We start from the raw sequence: 17,610 nt of genomic DNA, 5'->3' as shown, positions 1-17,610 counted from the left end.
GGGGAGGCAGTCAAGGAAGTGATCATTCTTTTACTAATTTAGAATCATAAAGTCAAAGATCATTAGTGCTAGAAGGTAACTTTAGAAATATTTACTCTAATTCAAAATCTTCATTTTATAGAGGAGAAAATTAAGGCAGAGAAAGGGAATGAGACAGGACCAAGGTCACCCAGCTAGCTCCTTAGCAAGTTGGCAAATTTAGCAGTTCAAAGCAATGTCACCTCAAAAATTTATTAGCATCTTTTCTGCAGCAAGTCAAAGAAGAGGATAGAACTTTGGCAGCCAAGTGTACCAACACAACTTTGCACAGATCTCTTAAAGAAGGTTATGTTTTGTGGGACAATTATTTTTCACTTTCAAATTTTAGAGACATGGTTATGGAAGACTATAACTGGATTGTTGTGTAGGGCCAGCAGTGACGAGGGGAGTTCTGCTCTCCCTTGTGTCCCTCTCTGTCAGTCTGTTACTCACCTTCTGCCTCTAGGCATCTGCCAAGGCTCTGTCCTGCCCCCTCTTTCCTTTTCTCTCTACACTCTTACTCATGACCTCCTCAGCCTGGGCTCTCCACTGATCACTCCCTATTTTTTGTTTATAATGTCCAGCAATTGTTCCATAAAACCAAGGCAGGAAAAAGTTGTGGGGTTTTTTTTTTTTCAGTTTGAAAGGATCATTTCATTTTGGTTCATTTTATTTAGGCTGATATCACTGTTCCTTTCCCACAAGAGGCTGCTTGCTGATGTAGCAGTTCATTTCTGTAAGATGTGGGTGAAGTGGAGCGACATCTGCTGGGAACTCTGGGGAAGAAAAAGGAAGCCATTCACAAAGTCTGCGTGACCCTGTCCCTATCACTTCTACTTATCTTCATATTTACATCTTCTTTGCCCTGTTAAAAGCCAGCTTCCGGTGATCTGTATACAAGAGACCAGCATGCCTTGGAGATAGAGAAGTGGGGGACTGAGAAGTATTTATACTACTGGGTGCCAAGCACCGTGTAAAGTGCTCTACAAATATTATCTTGTTTGTTCCTCACAACAACCCTGAGAGGTCAGTGCTGTTATGATCCCTATTTTACCTTCGAAGAAACTGAGGCAGGCAATGGTTAAATGACTTGCCCACCGTCACACAGCTAGAAAGTGTCTGAGACTGGATTAGAACTCTGATTTTCCTAACTATTGCTCTAACCTTGCTACTTCATTCAATTCATTCCTTCCAATGGCCACCCCACCCAACTTCAGCAGGCAATAGCATTGCAACAAATCCCAGAATGTCAGAGCTTTGCCTAACAGTGGTCCCTTCTATTGAAAGATTAGGAATCTGGGGCCCAGATGTGGTAAGGGTCTTACCAAGGCAATATAGCAAGTTGGTAATGACATGGCAGGAAGAAGCCACATCCTCGTCTTTCCACAGTCCTCCAAGTGCTGAATTGGTAGAAAAACTCATGCCATAGTTACCAGTGGGGAATGCCCAGGGGATGCTCTTTGAAACTGAAGGCACAGAGAGGCAGAGGACTGCATCTGTGCATCCCCAAAGCCAGGGAACTAGAAAATTCAGCTCCAATTGTATCTTCTGCAAGCGGCCTTTTCCATCTGTCTTTCTAGCTGCTAATACCCTCTTTCTCATGTTATCTCACATTTACTCTGTATTCCTCCCCCATCAGAATGTGAGCTCTTTGCGTGAAGGGACTGTGCTTCTGCTGTTTCTGGTATCGCTAGAATTCAGCACAGTAAATCAGCCCTAAATATCTGTTTCCTGATCAACTGCCTTGTCTTCACATTGCCAACAGACAACTGGATTGCAGATGCTGAGTGGGCCTAAATCACCTACAATCACACACAGACAGGATAGCATCCCTTCCCTTGAGTCACAGAAACAGTGGGACTTTTGGGGGATTGGACTTAAATCTCTCTCAGATTAAGTCTCATATAAGATAGGGTTCTTTGTATCCTGAAAGAGGGAGGATTAGTCTTCTTCTCAACTCTAAAGGCCAGAATTAGAAATAATGTGTTAAATTATAGGGAGACAAATTTCAACTTTCCAAAAAGAAAACTTTTTTTCTATTCACAAGGTAGAGTTCCCCATCACTGACCATTTGTTAGGAGAGTTGGGCAGGGAATTCATGGTTCAGGTTAACTAGACTGAAATAGGTGACCTTCAGATCCCTTCCAACTCTGAGGTTCTATGTACAGGATAATTGTGGACCTGACCAAGATGAAGGTGGTAGCAGAACAGGGAGAGAGACTTGAAGTCAAAAAGACCTGGGTTCACTTCTCACCTTAGATACTTAATAACTGGTGACCTTGGGCATTCCACTCAGTCATTCTGTGCCTCAGTTTCCTCACCTATAAAAATGAGTGATTAGACTCAGTAGCTCCTAGGGTCCCTTCCAACTCTAGATCTACAATTCTAAACAGGTGCTTTTGGTAAGCCTGCTTCGTGGTCAATCCTGAAAATGGGACAAACCTAAAAAAGAAGATAAGAGTCTTGGAGGCTTTCTACCTTAGATTTCCTGCCCCGTAAAGTCCAAATCTATGTCTCCAAATAACAGCTCGATGGTCCTCAGGGCATGTTCTTTGGTAGATGATGCATGTACCGCATTGTCCAACATGTCCTTCCCAAAGAGGGCCCGGATGGACTCAGGAGCAACCTTTCTTGCTTCTTCTGGGTCTGTTGGGCCAACTAACCTCCTCCAGTCCTGCACTGCATTCTCCTTATTTATTATCATACCCATGCAGGGACCCCTGGAAGTCAAAAGACAATCAAAGGATCATTGTCAATTCTTGTCTTAATGGAACCCACACAGAAGATTGCATATACCCTTCACCACTGTTCTTTTGACTGACATGACTGGTGCAAATTCCAATATCTGTCCAGCATCGCACCATCATATCTCTCATGGGTGGGACTTGAACCCAGGCTTTCCTGACTGAGGACATCTTTCTAGTTATAATACACTGCCTCCCTTATGTTCAAATATTTAAAATGTTCAAACTTAAAATTTAAAGTTTGAACCAGGGGCTCTGACAAACAGCTAATGAAATCACATCTCATTGACATATTACAATCCATCGATTATTTTGTCCATAATGTTTAAAGACTTTCTCTTTGTACTCCATCCTACTAGGGAACAAGTCCTCCCCTGGTATGGTACATTTAATTCTTTGAAGTCAGCTCCAGTGGCTCCTTCTCTGTGAAGACTTTCCTACTCTGCCCTGCCTAGGATGGTCTTGTGGCATAGCCTAGCCTGGGACTTGATCTTGCCACCTTGCCAATGGGCTTCTCACAGGAGCTACCTGAGTTTGTACCTTCCTGCTGCCATCCTTCTTTAAAACCAGGACCAAAAGCTATTTTAAAGGCCCCAATTCTTACTATTAATAAAAATAGAACATGGAAAAGTTCCAAAACTTTTTTGTCAACACAAGTCTTTTTTCTTGGTCATGAATTTTTCCAATATACCAATTGGTTTCAGAAAAGAAAACAAGTACTTACTCAGTCATGTGAAGCAGTAACTCCTCAAAGAATTCTCTTTCTTCAAGAGCCTTATAAAGTACCTTAACCTTGTCCGCAGTTAACTGGATTTCCTTCATGTGGGACACTGAAAAACCATTTTCTTGAATCTTTCTTATGATGCCCCCTGGGTGGAAAAACAGACATCTGATTGGCTTTCTAACTGCTTTTACTTTCCTATAATTGTTCAGATGGGCTTGAACTCAGGAGGAGGGGAGGGGTGGGATTCTTGGCTTTATAAACTTTACAAAGTTTAAAATGCTATAAACCTCTGATTGCATGACCCCTTCATCTACATCTTCAACCTCAGCCTCCCTCCAGAGCCCCAGGACTGAATGTCTCTCTGCCTACAAGAGAGATCGAGAGAGCAGGTGTGCAGAGTGAAGGCATGTCTCGCTGTCATAAGAGATGGTAAAATAAAAGAGGAACATCTCTTCACAATCCACCTTATCAGTGGGATGGATGTCTATTCCCATATAAGATGAAATGGAGAGGAGAGAAAGATGAGAAAGCTGGGACAAAGGGGAATAGGAAATGGGGAAGGACCATTGGGATAACAATCAAGACACCAGAATTTGGAAGACTGAGAAGTTATAGATCACTGAACATGGAAGGACCTCAGCAATCATCTTGTCTACCCCACAACTGAACAAGAATTGCACCTTTGGCATATGTTGCCCTGCTGGTATGGTGGGTATCTAGCTGTTAATTAAAGCTATCCAGTTATAGGCAACCCACTACCTCCTAGGGCAGCCTGTTCCATTTTTGGATAACTCAATTTATTAGGGGGCTTTTCCTTACATCACCTTCTGCTCCTGGTTCTCCCTCTTGGGCCAAATAGAACAAATTCATAGGAGCATAGAATCATGACTCCTGAGCCACTGACCTTTTCTCTTCCATATAACAGCTCTTCACATGGATCTGAAGTGAAGGGATCCAAAATAAAATCATATCTCTGCCACCTACTATCTGAGTAACCTTGGGCAGGTCACTTCCTACCAGCTTTAAAATCGGTGATTCCGTGAAACACATAAACTCCATAAAATGCATATTCTGCTCTTCTCCTAAGGAAACATTCCTAATCCCTTTAACATCTCAAGGACTGAGGAGGGAATAACACACACCCGTTGGGTGTGGAAATCTATTTAACCCTGCAGGAAAGCAGAGGGGAAGGGGATAGGAAAGGGAGGATAAGGGGTAAAGGGTGATCCGAAGCAGCACTATTATGGGGGGACAGGTCAGTGGAGATAATAGAATAAATGTAGGGCAGGCAGGACAGAGAGAAATGTGTTAGTCTTTCACAACATAACTGTTATGGAAGTGTTTTGCATGGCTACAATGTATGACCCATATCGAATTGCTTGCTTTTTCAATGAGGGTAGCTGAGGCCAGAGGAAGGGAGAGAAAGTGGAACTCAAAGCTTTAGAAAATGAATGTTAAAAATTGTTTTTGCATGCAACTGGGAAATAAGACATAGAAGCAATGAGGTATACAAATCTATTTTGCCCTACAGGAAATTAGAGGGTAGGGTAAATTGGAGGAAAGGAATAGGGTGGGGGTGGGGAGAGATGGGGAGAAAATTTGGAATTCAAAATCTTGTGGAAATGAATGTTGAAAACTGAAAATAAATAAATAATATTTTTTAAAAATCTCAAGGACTGTTACCATGATAGCTGGACTCCTTTGAGCCACATCAGGCTTATCAATGTCCTTCCTAAAATATAGTTCCTAGAGCTAGACGTAAACTCCACTGGATCATAGGCTTCAGAGGATGAAGCCTGGGTATCTGTGCAGTCTCCACCATTCCTACTCTGCAACACTAGAGGAAGTCTTGGAGACGTGAGGACTGAACCATATAGGTGCCAGAGGGGCCTCCTCTGAAGGAGCCTGAGAAGTGACATTAAGGGGAATGATGGGACCTCTGAAGTACATGGGCTCAGGAGAGGCTGGAGTCACATAACCCAACTTCCTGGCTAGAGAAGAGGGGGGACTTCCTGAGCAGCATCAAGTTGTTGGAGAGGTCCAGGAGTAGGCCTTTGAGAGACACAGAGAGGGAAACAGATAAAGACTGTATTAGAGACAGACAGAAACAGAAAAAATGGTGGGGGAGAAGAGAGAAGGAGATGGGTGGGGGAGAAGGGAGATGGAGATGGGTGGGGGAGAAGGGAGATGGAGATGGGTGGGGGAGAAGGGATAGGGGGATATGTGGGGGAGAAGTGAGAGGGGATGTGTGGGGGATTGCTTCTGCTTGGTTCCCTCAGAATCCCATCCTCACTGTCCCAAGGACCACACCACACCCCATTTCTTTATGGGACCAGAACAAAGAAAAGGCTCCCATCCATCTAAGAATAACCTGAGTCAAACAAGACCTGCCCAGAGATGGACCTAATCACGCATCTTCAACAAGATGCTCAGAACAGTGACTGGGACACATATCCAGGAGATGCCCTTATTCTCTCAAGGAGGTGTTGAGTATGTCCATGCAGTCAAGGTCCAGAATGAAGGTGCTGTCTCTGTCTCTGTCTCTGTCTCTTTGTCTCTGTTTCTCTGGCTCTCTCTCTCTCTGCAACTTTATTGAAGAGAAATGAATCTACTGGGTGGCAGGCAGACACCGAAGGTAGATTATCTCATTTGATCCTCACAACAACCCTAGGAGATAGCTGTCATTATGATCCCCATTTTGCATTTGAGGAAACTGGAGTAGACAGAGGTGAAGTGACTTGTCCAAAGTCACACAGCTAAATGTTTAAGGGCAGATTTGAACTCAGGTCTTCCTGATTCTATGTCCAGGGCCCTATCCACTGTACCACCCAGCTACAACATTAAAAGAATGTGTAGGGGGGAGCAGGAGTGGGGGGGGGTGTGTGAATACACATACATAAAAATGTGTCTCTATATACACTTGTATGTACAAAAAAAATCACTCTATTACTGGCAGAACTTTTACTTGATCACTCATCCATTGACAACTTGGATCATTTATTCATTGCTCTATTAAATAGTATACTAGAAGACAGATTAACTAATAGCTCCAAGCCTTCTAATTTTGTAAGGAAACGTAGAAAAGGTTCAAGACCCTATTTTCGAATACAAGTGGGGTTTGACTTCCAATTTCCATTATCTGTAGAACAAGAACAGGTCATTCCTTTATGGTCATGCACAACTTACATCAAGTTTTCTGTTCTGCTGATGTTATAAATTCAGTACCAATTCCATCAGTAATGAGAATAAAGGACATCATGAAACCTCACATCTCTGCCAATGGAAAGCTTAAACAAGGTGGCTGCTGCTAGAATACTGTCGCTTCCTTTGATATGACAATTAGGCATCGATTTCCGCTGTCTCAGAAGGTATCTTCAGCATCTGGTAGAGGTTTTTTTAGTCTCATAACAAAGATGAAGACATTGTCCACATCATACATACACATGCTCCATTTTTTAAAAACATTCTAAACCTTGGGCAATTTTCTCTTATAACTGCTTTACAGTTTCTAAAAGCAGTTATTGTCCAAAGCTGGAAGGACCTAAATCTTCTCAGATGAACGTGTGCAAGAATGAAAGGAGGTAAACCAAAAATGAGAAGCAGATATCATAGAGCTATGGCTGCAAGCCCTGAAACCCCGCTGTCCCATGTGTCTCTGTCTCTCTATCTCTCTATCTCTATCTCTCCCTGTCTCTCTGTCTCTCTCTCAAACTCTCTGTCTCTCTCTGTCTCTGTCTCTGTCTGTCTCTTTCTCTATCTCTCTCTCTCTCTCCCCTCCTCTGCCCCCATCTCTGTCTCCACCATCTCACACAGTGATTCACTGCCCCTGAGCACCATTTTAGGAGGGGCTTCAGCAAGGCTCCCCTCACTCCCTTCTTATCCCACTCCCTGGACTTCTCTGCCTCCTCACCCAGCAGCCTTGTTCACTTTCTGTGCCCCCACAAGCCCTATTTTCTTGTTCCCTTTATGCCTTGTCCTCCTCTATTAGAATATAAGCTCCATGAGGGCAGGAACTATCTTGTATTTATATCTCATAAGGCCGGGCACACACCAAGTGCTTAATAAAAACGCTAACTACCAGATACCATTTACACGACCTCTCTCATTTTACAGTTCCGAGCACTGAGGTCTCATGACGGATTCCGTGATTCGACCATAGTCAAATGATTCGTGAGCATAAGAGATGTATGTTGAACTCAGGTAGGCTTCCCATCCACCCCTTAGCCTCAACCCAATAATTTATATTTAAACACAGAAAACTTAGACCTCCCCTCATAGGGGACCTTCATAGTTTTCATCACTTGGGGGGTAGAGAGTGTGTGTGTGTGACATATATCTAAAGCATTTTTTAAAATTAAGGTGTTGTTAAAACATGAAATGATTTATTTGGGGGGAGGGAGGGCTTTCATCTAATAGATTCATATCAGTAAAAGAGAATCAGAGACTCCAGCGAACTTGACCTGTAGATTTAAATACTCACCCCTCAGGTCTTGGAAGGCGTGAGGTTTGATCAGTGCCACAGTGTGCTCATAAGGAAAGCAGAAGCGAATTTCTTCAGTCGAGGCCTCTGGGGTATTCTTTCCATGCAGTTGGTTAAACTGACAGTTTTCTGGGCCAAGAATTTCCCGTAAACTTTTAAAAAAGAGAAAAGTTTTAAAAGTTCAACCCTGTGAAGTCCCTTTGAGCTCTCATCAACACTGAGAAACCGACACTCCCTTTGTAACCAGGCTTTAGGGCCAAAAAGACTTTCACATTGGGGGAAATGAGACGAACTCAGAGATAAACATCGTGCACTTTGGGTTCAAAAACATCAACTTCACCAGTGAAAATTGGTTGGGGCTGGACCTGGGTGGAGAGGAGGTCAGGCTACTGAGATCAGGCCCTGCTGAACACCATCATTCTTGGATGATCTTTGTCAAAATGATAAATACTTCTTGTGGTTCTTTCTCTCTGTGTAGCTCAGGGCCACCAATGAGGAATACAAAATGGACCTCAGACACACTCCTCCATCCTGAATGATTTCATAGTATCTCTGGAGATGGCACATTGCCAATTCTAAAAATGACTGGTATCACTTGTTTTTCATTTCCAAGATGAGAACCAATCCTCAGAAAAGAAAAATAGAGAATAAAGAAATAGGGAGAAAAGAAAAGCAGTTCAGCAGACCAGATCAACTCATTCAGCAAGTCTAGCCATCTGTGCCATGTTCCAGACCCTTGTCCCCCATCTCTGCAAAGAAGAGAAGGGCTGGTGGTGTTTCCCTCTGTCTTCTTTGAAGCCAAAGTGAATCATTTTAATTTCCTATAATTTCATTTCAATTCTATTTATTGCTGTGTCTGATGCCACCCCTTCCTCCCCACTGATATTCTAGAAAAGGGTGGGGATCTCTGCTAGGAAGTACCTGGTAGGGTTTTCCTCAGTCGCCGTTGGGCCCAGTATAAAGCGCCAGTAATGTACAGCATTTGCTCGTTCTAAAGAAAACGCCAGAACGGGAGCACTGGGGGGGAAATGCAGGGGAGGAGAGAGAGAGGAATAGTTATATACTGAAAAGAAAATCCAACTCATAAAATACATGTGATATAGCTAACTGTATGTGTGTGTTTCAGTGTGGAGAAGAAGGGAAGGAGGAAGGGAGGGGGAGAGACACAGAGGGAGACAGAAACAGACAAGCAGAGATCATATACTGTGAAGCAAGAGTTGACCTCAAAGTCAAGAAGAAATATTATAAAGTTCTGCCTCTGACACGTACTGTCATACAAGCCACTTAACTTCCCAATGACTGAGGCAACTCTGAGACTCTAAATTATAGAGATGATGCCAAACTCCAACGGTGAAAGGAGTTTCTGCATCTGTGAGTTCCCAATACCAACGAAATCCCAGGCCAAGGGTAACTACCATCGCTCTTCTCATTCATTCATTTACTCAATTAACGCTGACTTTGTGCAAAGTACTAATGAGGTAATGGGGGAGGGAGTATAAAGATAGGAGACAGGCCCTACCTTCAAGGAACTTTGAACTCCTCTACATGTATAAGCAATCCCATTTCCTTCCATCTTCTTCAGCAGATTGTCCCTCTCTCTCCTCGACTCTCTCACTTATCTCCAGGAATTCCCTGTATACCAACGGCTTTCCTGATTTCTACAAAAAGGTCCATGTCTCCTCCATCCTCAGAAAGCCTTCCCTAGGTCCTTTCTTCCTTGCTAGCTATTACTCCATAACTCTCCTATCTTTTTGTGGGTAAACTCCTTGGGAAAGCCATCTACACTAGGTGATCCACTTCCTTTCCTCCCAGTCTCTTAACTCTCTATGCATGGCTTCTGAGCACATCATTCAACTGAAACTGCTGTCTCCAAAGTTAGTAATGATCTCTTAATTGCCAAATGTAATGGCCTTTTCTCAGTCTTCACCTTTCTTGACTTTTCTGCAGTCCTTGGCTTTCAAAACCTTTCCTAACAGGGTCCCTTCCTACCTTTCCAGTCTTCTTACACCTTCCTCCCCTCCGTATACTCTACAATCCAGCAACACTGGCTGCCTTGTTGCTCACTCAGGATGTGCTCTGTCCCAACCCCCAGCATTCTCACAGTTTGTCCCCTTTGCCTGGAACTCTCTCGCTCTTCACTTCCCTGGCTTTCTTCAAGCCTCAGTTCTCAGTCCCTTCCCAGTCCTCCTTAAACTTACTGCCTCCCTTCTATTCAGCATCTCCAATTTATCCTATGTCTTGTTTGCACATAGTGGTTTGCATGTTGTCTACCACATTAGACTTGGAGCTCCTTGAGAGTAGAGACAGTTGTGGGGGGGTTGCCTTTCTTTGTAACCCCAATGCCTAGCAAGAGCCAGGCACATAGTGGGCATTTAATCAAAGTTTGTTGAGTGCTTGACTGAATCTAGTAGAAGGAGAAGGCTTGCATACAGATAAGTAGAATACAAATTAGAGCTTGATCACTTCACAACATGATTTTAAAAAGTACAAGGTCAGAAGAGGGAGAAGGTCACTGAGGAACTGGGCCAGGTTTTACCGAGAAGGTAAAATTGGAGCTTGAAAGACACGAATGGACAAAGATGAGGGAGAAGGGAATGAGTAAGTATTTATTGGATGCTAGAGCAATATAAGTTCAGTATATTACTGACTAAACTAAAAACAATTTCAAAAATAGTCAAACTAGACATAGATTTAAAAAATATCCAATTGATATTTGATATAAAATACCTGTTATTGAATTATTGAATCACTGAGATTCCTAATTAGATTAATTAGCTGGGAAACCTAAGGGTTTGCGTAAATTTTAAAATTTAGCTAAGAATCAACATCTCATCAGCTCCCGACCATGGTAAAAAAAAAGTCAATAGTTCTTGGGCAAATCCTTTGGGACTCCCCAACTGTTCACTTCTATGTACTGTGTGATCCTGGGAAAGCCACTTAACTCCTCCCTTCCTCCATTTCCTCATTTGTAAGTTGGCATTGATGACAAGGGGGCACAAATGCTGAAGCACAACAAAAAAGGGAATTGTTGTCATGAGAATTCCTTGAATGTGGATGATTTAATGGCAAAATAGAATTTTTTCCACATCTAATGTCAATTTTCCCTATCTTTAAGCAAAAACAAAAACAAAAACAAAACCTTTAGCTCAGAAAGAACTTTAGCTCATATATACCTTGAATTGTTTTTAAATACACTTCCTTAGGAAGTAAGAGAAACTAAAGGAAATGATTTTTTTTCACTAGAAATATTCTACCCTTGAATACTCCATTTTAATTTGAACAAAAAAAATTATCTAACTTTGGCTAAGCTGATTTTATACAGGGTATCATGATGGCTATGCCCAGCACTCACAGAGTGCTTTATGACTTACCATGAATCAGGAATTATCTGGTCATGGCAGCCCATGAGAGCCAGCAGCACCATCTGCAGTGGGGATTCCTTTCATATATGAGTTGGATTAAAAAGATGCTACGATCCCTTCCAATTCTCAAATCCTAGAATTCTGGGGCCTTGCTTCAAATCCTGCTTCTACATCTATAGAACTTTCTAAAACCAGTGTGAACTAGGACAGGTTATTTGACATCTCCAGACCTCAGTTTACTCATCTGTAAAATAAGAGGACTGGTCTACATGGCTACTAAGGTCCATTCCAGTTCTAGATCAAGGATCCTATGAATTGAAATGACATGAGAGGAACTGAACTTTTTAGACTTCTTACACTGTATCTCCTGTCACCACACCACATCTCCCCACACACACTCCCTTCCAGTGAGATGGAGAGCAACTAATCTCATCCCACTCCCATTCAGGGTCAACTTTCCCAGAAAGCAGATTTCAAGGAAAGCCTGGTGGATAGTGACTTCTCTCCTTGTGTCTTTGGGGCACATTGACTGGAAGAGGGGGGGAATCTTCTTTTTCCTCCCCATCTCTCTCCCATTAGCTATGTCCCATGGGGCTAGCTACCACTATTGGTCATATTTTGTAAGTTCAATTCCCTTTAGTTTAGTCCCAATATGGACAAAGGCATGGCCTTAATAGGAATTAGAATGTTCATAGTGAGATGAGCCCTGAGAGGTTGGGATTTTGCCTGAGTGAGAACTGGGTGAGAACCCTGCAGTTCCTAGCATCTGGCTGCCCTGGGGGCTAGCAACTCACAGTTTAGTTTTATGAATAATGTTATTACTCAACAAAGCAGAATCCTCAAACTTGAACTCAGAGGTCACTTTGATTTCCCTTGCAAGAATGATTGCTTAGAGCATGGTAGGCTGATGGTGAGCACATGTCCTTGAGGCTAAACTCCATGGAAGAGAAGGAAAGTGGGTAAAGAACGGAACTTCCAGTTCCAAAGTGACAAGCTGGTGTTATAAATGGAGAAGTGGGGGAAAGGAAGCATTTATCTACAGTTTTCTATTTCTTTGCATTGGGCTTTATTTTCTCAATCCTTATCTATTTGGCTTCTTTGAGGACAGACTGCTTGTAGAATTTTATAAGCATTTGTTCTACCAGTATTATAAAGGCTTTCATTTTGATCTTAGCTTTTTCTTCAACTTCTCAGAATTTTCGTTTTTATATTTCGTTCATTCATTTTTCTTTTAGAGTTCACCTGAATTTAGCCCAAAACTGAATGATTTTTTGAAAAAAAATTATTGTATGCTGTTTTGTTTAATCCAGTTTTTCAGTCTTTTGAATTTTCCTTTCTTTTCTTTTGAGTTTTCGTGTGCAACTTCCTTTAGATGCATAATTTCATTTTTAACAGTGATACTTTACTTCCTCTCCTTTGCTGATATTGGTTTGGGATTTTCTTTTGCTATGAATGCTTTGCTTTTGTTTTGGGATTGTTTCAGTTTACTTTGGAATTGGTTTTCAAATTTTATTTGTGGATTAAAGGCAATGAGCTGAACACTATGCATTAATTGAAAACTTATGGATGTTAATGTTTGTTGCTTGGTGATGCCAGTGAGCATGGCAACTGTTTTATGACTTCTGTTTCATTCTGGTTATTTGAATGTCCTCCTGGCTGCTTGTTATATTACTCTTAGTAACTGGGTAAATATTGGCATTATGGGTCAACACTGCGAAGATATGAATCTGGTATTTAGAAGATACTCATTTTGTAGAGATGTAGAGTCATATTCGGAGATGACTGACATATGGAACAGGGCTTGTTTGTAGGGAAGAGAATGTTATAATTCCTAGAGTTTAGAAACATATATTTGGCTGTACTTAATACCATATTGATTGTCTTCTCAATGGGTGAGGGAGGGAGACAATTAAGGACTTAAATTTTATAAAAATGAATGTTAAAATGAAGTATAATTTTTTAAAGAAAGAAAAGTGTATATGGGAACAAGGTCAGAAGAACTCATGATTATGTTGTGTGAATTCCTATGCCTATTTGACTATTCACAACTCCGTGAAAACATTCCATTAGGGAACAATGCCTGAGAATTGATGCAAAATCTTTCATCTGACTGGGAGGAGTTATGTGATGCACTTACAGTGCTAAGGACAACACAAGATCAAAACAGAAATGAGTTTCAAACTTGCAATATGTTCACATTTTTAATATCTAAAGAATATTAAAGGAAAGCCAATGTTCATGTGTGAGTATATATTCATCAACAGTTATTCCTCTACCTACATACCTAGTAAAACGGTTTACCAGGGTGTGGTGGCTGTATATGCTAAAGCTTCATGGAGCCACAGGTGAGAGTTGGGTGAAACAGGTGGACACCAAAAGTGGAAAGAGCTCTGAAAAGGGCTCAGCAGCCATCACACCAAAGGTTTTCCATCCACACACTTTATTATTATGAGGGCTTGGTGTTTTGTTTTGTTTTGTTTGCTTTCTCTCTCTCAGTTTTTTAATTAGGGAGGTGTTAAGGGGAAGAGGATATTCTCAAGAGTGAGGCCAAAAAACTAGATCATTACAACATTTTTTTAATGCTCAGAACCAAAGGAAATTCAGAACGAAGCAAGCACAAAAAAGCTTTAGAAGTAATGTGCAAAATTTATTTTATATCTATACATATATATACATATATGTACATACATACATACACATATGCACATATATATACATAGTTTTAAAACAAACAGTATGAAATGGAGACTGATACCAATATAGAATCCTCCTTTTGTGTTCTGCTCTGTGCATGTGTGAAAATGTTCTTTTCTTGACATTTAATTTCAGAATTTTAAAAAATATATATTACCAAAAAAATACCTACAGAGTGTCCTGTGTAGCTTTGTCCTTAGGAGACAATGCTCCAAACTGGCCATATGTGAGTCATTGAAGTGATGGAATTTCCCAAAGATATTGCTGGGACAGCTTACTGTCTTTTCCCTCCCTGTGGGATTCTGTGTTCTTTTTTGTCTGGTTTTACGTTACAAACAGGCTTTTGAGCTGCTTCCTTTTTCCTTGAGATCAGCCTTCTGTCTTGATTTGTAACTTTGCCTGTAATGTTAAGCTAGAGACAACCTCTTACTTAGATTACTCTGGACAAGGGAGAGAAGCCCTCAGTGCCGGGCAGAAATCCAGAGCTCTCTGACTGCATAGATCACCATGGCATCTTGGGAGAACACCTTCATGCAATTACATGACTGCATAAACTTTTCATCCCAATAGAAATGACTCTAAACACAACTCAGACACCCTTTTTACCCCTTTTGACAGTTCTAACAGTCCTTTCTGTTTAAATAAGGATCAAGATGGATGCTGTAAATTAATTTGAACTCTCAGAGAAGCGCAATCCCTCCACCAGTTCAAGTTGGCACCTTCTCTGAAATTGGAGTTGTAGGGCATTGCCTGGAATACTAAGAGGTTCTGTGCTTTCTCCAGGGTTGAACAGCCAGGGTCCTGCAGGCAAGCTTTGTATCCCATTCTTCTTGGCTTTAAGATCAATTCTTTACAAAGGTAAACACCCTTTTTAAAAAATGTAATAAATTTTGGTCATAGGCCAATACTTCTAAATTTTCCTGAAAATACCTGAGTTTCGTGGCATTCTTTTGTATAACCGGCAGCCCAATCATATTGAATTAACTACTAATCATTGTCACCAGGCATTTATGTTCCTCTTTAAAACTTTGTTCATTATCTAATATGATCCCAGATAAATCTCATTAGATAAGTACTAAAAATATTAGTATGCCCATTTTAGAGATGAGAAATCGGAGACTCAAAAAGATTATATAATTTGTCTACAGTCACACAACCCCTAAGTTTCAGGGACAAGATTCTAATCCAGTTCTCACTCTACTCCCCCTCCTATGTTGCCTCTTAGACAGGGACCCTCTATGTCTTGCAGTTAAGAAATAGCATACTATATTCACCATATTCAAGGGGTTACAGGGGCTCCAAATAGGTTTGCTCTCCAACACCCTTTGAAACTGAAGCTAGCACAAATCAGCATGAATGAATGCAATTCCAACTGTGAATTTCAAGTCAAAAAAAAAAAAAGTTCAAATCTTAGTCCTGACACTTATTAGTTGTGTGACCATGGGAAAGTCGCAGCATCATAGACTTAGAATTGGAAGAGATTTTATTGGTCATGGAGCCCAACCCCTTTAATGCACATTTGGAGAAGCTGAAGCCCAGAGAGGTTAGGTGACTGTCTCAGGGCGCCCAGCTACTAAGCCTCTGAGTCAGGTCTTCCTGAGTTCAGTTCCAGCCACACCACTCCTCCCTAGCCTCCGTTAATCTCAGTTTTCTCTTTTGTAAAATGGAAACAATAGTGCTTGCAATAAACTCATCCCTCCCTCTCAGGGCTATGTAAATGAATTGCTGTTATTATCTGGAGAAATAAATGCCCTGAGAGATAGCCAGGGTCTTGAGGATTAGACAAAGTGCTTCCCAGAGACCTATGTGATCAGCTAGTCTCTCCCACTTTGGAATGACATTCTCAGGGACACCAATGACTCCCTCAAAGCACTACTGCACCTGGTCATGTGTTCTATCAAAGCTGAGAAATAGTCTCTATACTTGTGCCGATCATAGAACGTTTTGACTTCTTCCTCCGTCAAGGACAACTGCTTTTGCATTTTTACGACAAAGCCTTCCTTCTGGAGGAGCTCCAGGATGTCCTCTTAAGAAGAAAAAGAAAACTGTCAACACCGGTCTGCTGCTCAGGGGCTCAAGGATGGGCAGCCCTGCAGAGGGGGACCTGCTTCTCACCGACAAAAAGGCACTGTTGGTGCCAGTGATGGTCTGTTGGCCAAACAAGTCTTACTGTTGTTCCCATGGGGCACCGAGTCAAATTGGAAGGCTTTGGTCAGGGAAAGTTCTTCTGAACTAGAGCCACAGGGTCCTCCACTGACACCTACAACCATTCAGTTCCATCCAACAAGCAATTCATATCTACCATGAGGCAGGTACTGTGCTGGGTGCTAGGGAGACAAAGACAAAACCAAAATTGGTCCTGCCCTCAAGGAGTTTATATTTCTTGTCTTAACTCACTTTTAAATTGCTTAAATTTGTTTTTATAAGTGTTTATTATCTCCTCCTCCTAGTCTGTCCCCCACAGAATGATTTTTTTTAAAAGCTCTAAAACAAAACCCTCTTAATAAATACCCACAGAAAAAGCTTCGATTCTGCTCTAAGAAAATGTGCCCAGAAAATGTGATCGGTGGTATGGACTTGGTGCCAGAGTTATACCCACTCACACCCTGCCTCCTGCTAGTGCTTTCTCCAGTTTTCAGAGAGAGAGAGAGAGAGAGAGAGAGAGAGAGAGAGAGAGAGAGAGAGAGAGAGAGAGAGAGAGAGAGAGAGCGAGCAGCTATCATGTAATAGAACAGCTAATTAATTAACCAGCTAGAGGTATACAGTAGTGTGTATATAAGTGTGTATATATATTTTTTCCACCAGGTGGCACTAGCCAACAGCGCATTTGAACGGACTTTACAAATGGTGGCAGTATTCTTCACTGTTCCCAGATGGCACTCTGACAACCCACAAGGATTCTACTTTCCTTGGTCCCCGCTTCTGGTCCATTCTCATTTAGAGGGATACCAGAGAATATACCCAGAAATGACCAAAAATCAGATAAGCTTTCATTTTCACTCTCAAGTTCCTGAACCCTTTCTTATAGGGTCCTCACCTTCTGACCCACAACTGAGCGACCTCAAGGAGAGGAGGGAGAAGTAAAGGCAGCAGGTATCAAGAAAGGAATCTTGGAAGAGTTGATGTTTAATCTGAGCTTTCAAAAGGCATTGCAGGCAGGGCTGACCACCTATGTGCACAGGCAAAAAGGTGAAAGGCATCATGTGTGGGAAAGAGTAAATGGTACACCCTGGATGGAGTTGAGAGGATGTATGAAGTTAGTCTGGAAAAAGAGGTTGAAATCAAATAACTTTAAGATGGTTCTGATATCCAAGACAGATTGGTAACTAACAGAATTGCATAAGGCCAGAAGCCATTCCCCAATAAATAAGAGCTGAAAGGACATTAACAAAGTTACCAAAGAAGTGGTGAAAAATATTAACAACTTTATGAAAAATACCCTGCATCACTCATTAATATTAAGAGAAATTCAGAACCTAACAACTCTGAGATTTCATCTCACACCCAGCAAATTGGCAAAGATGACAAAAGAGAATGATCAAAGGTGGAGAGGATGTGATCTTGGTTGATGCCCTGTTGGGAGAATTG

General features: G+C 41.6%; 1 protein-coding gene across 3 annotated transcripts in view; it reads right to left on the bottom strand.

Moving 5' to 3' along the window:
- Positions 1-215: 215 nt before the first annotated feature.
- Positions 216-17,610, bottom strand: part of NME8 (NME/NM23 family member 8) — a 56,290-nt gene continuing 38,895 nt past the window's right edge. For all 3 annotated transcript variants that reach the window (XM_072599071.1, XM_072599072.1, XM_072599073.1), the window contains 6 exons: positions 15,904-16,048; positions 8,888-8,983; positions 7,967-8,118; positions 3,487-3,631; positions 2,497-2,738; positions 216-794 (listed from right to left, as the gene is read on the bottom strand). In XM_072599071.1, the coding sequence (XP_072455172.1) occupies positions 2,498-2,738; positions 3,487-3,631; positions 7,967-8,118; positions 8,888-8,983; positions 15,904-16,048 (779 nt within the window). In that variant the 3' untranslated portion in view covers positions 216-794; position 2,497. The remainder of the gene's footprint in view (positions 795-2,496; positions 2,739-3,486; positions 3,632-7,966; positions 8,119-8,887; positions 8,984-15,903; positions 16,049-17,610) is intronic.

The sequence above is a fragment of the Notamacropus eugenii genome, chromosome 3, assembly GCF_028372415.1.
Source record: "Notamacropus eugenii isolate mMacEug1 chromosome 3, mMacEug1.pri_v2, whole genome shotgun sequence".
NCBI lineage: Eukaryota > Metazoa > Chordata > Mammalia > Diprotodontia > Macropodidae > Notamacropus > Notamacropus eugenii.
This window is presented reverse-complemented; position numbering and strand designations above follow the sequence as displayed.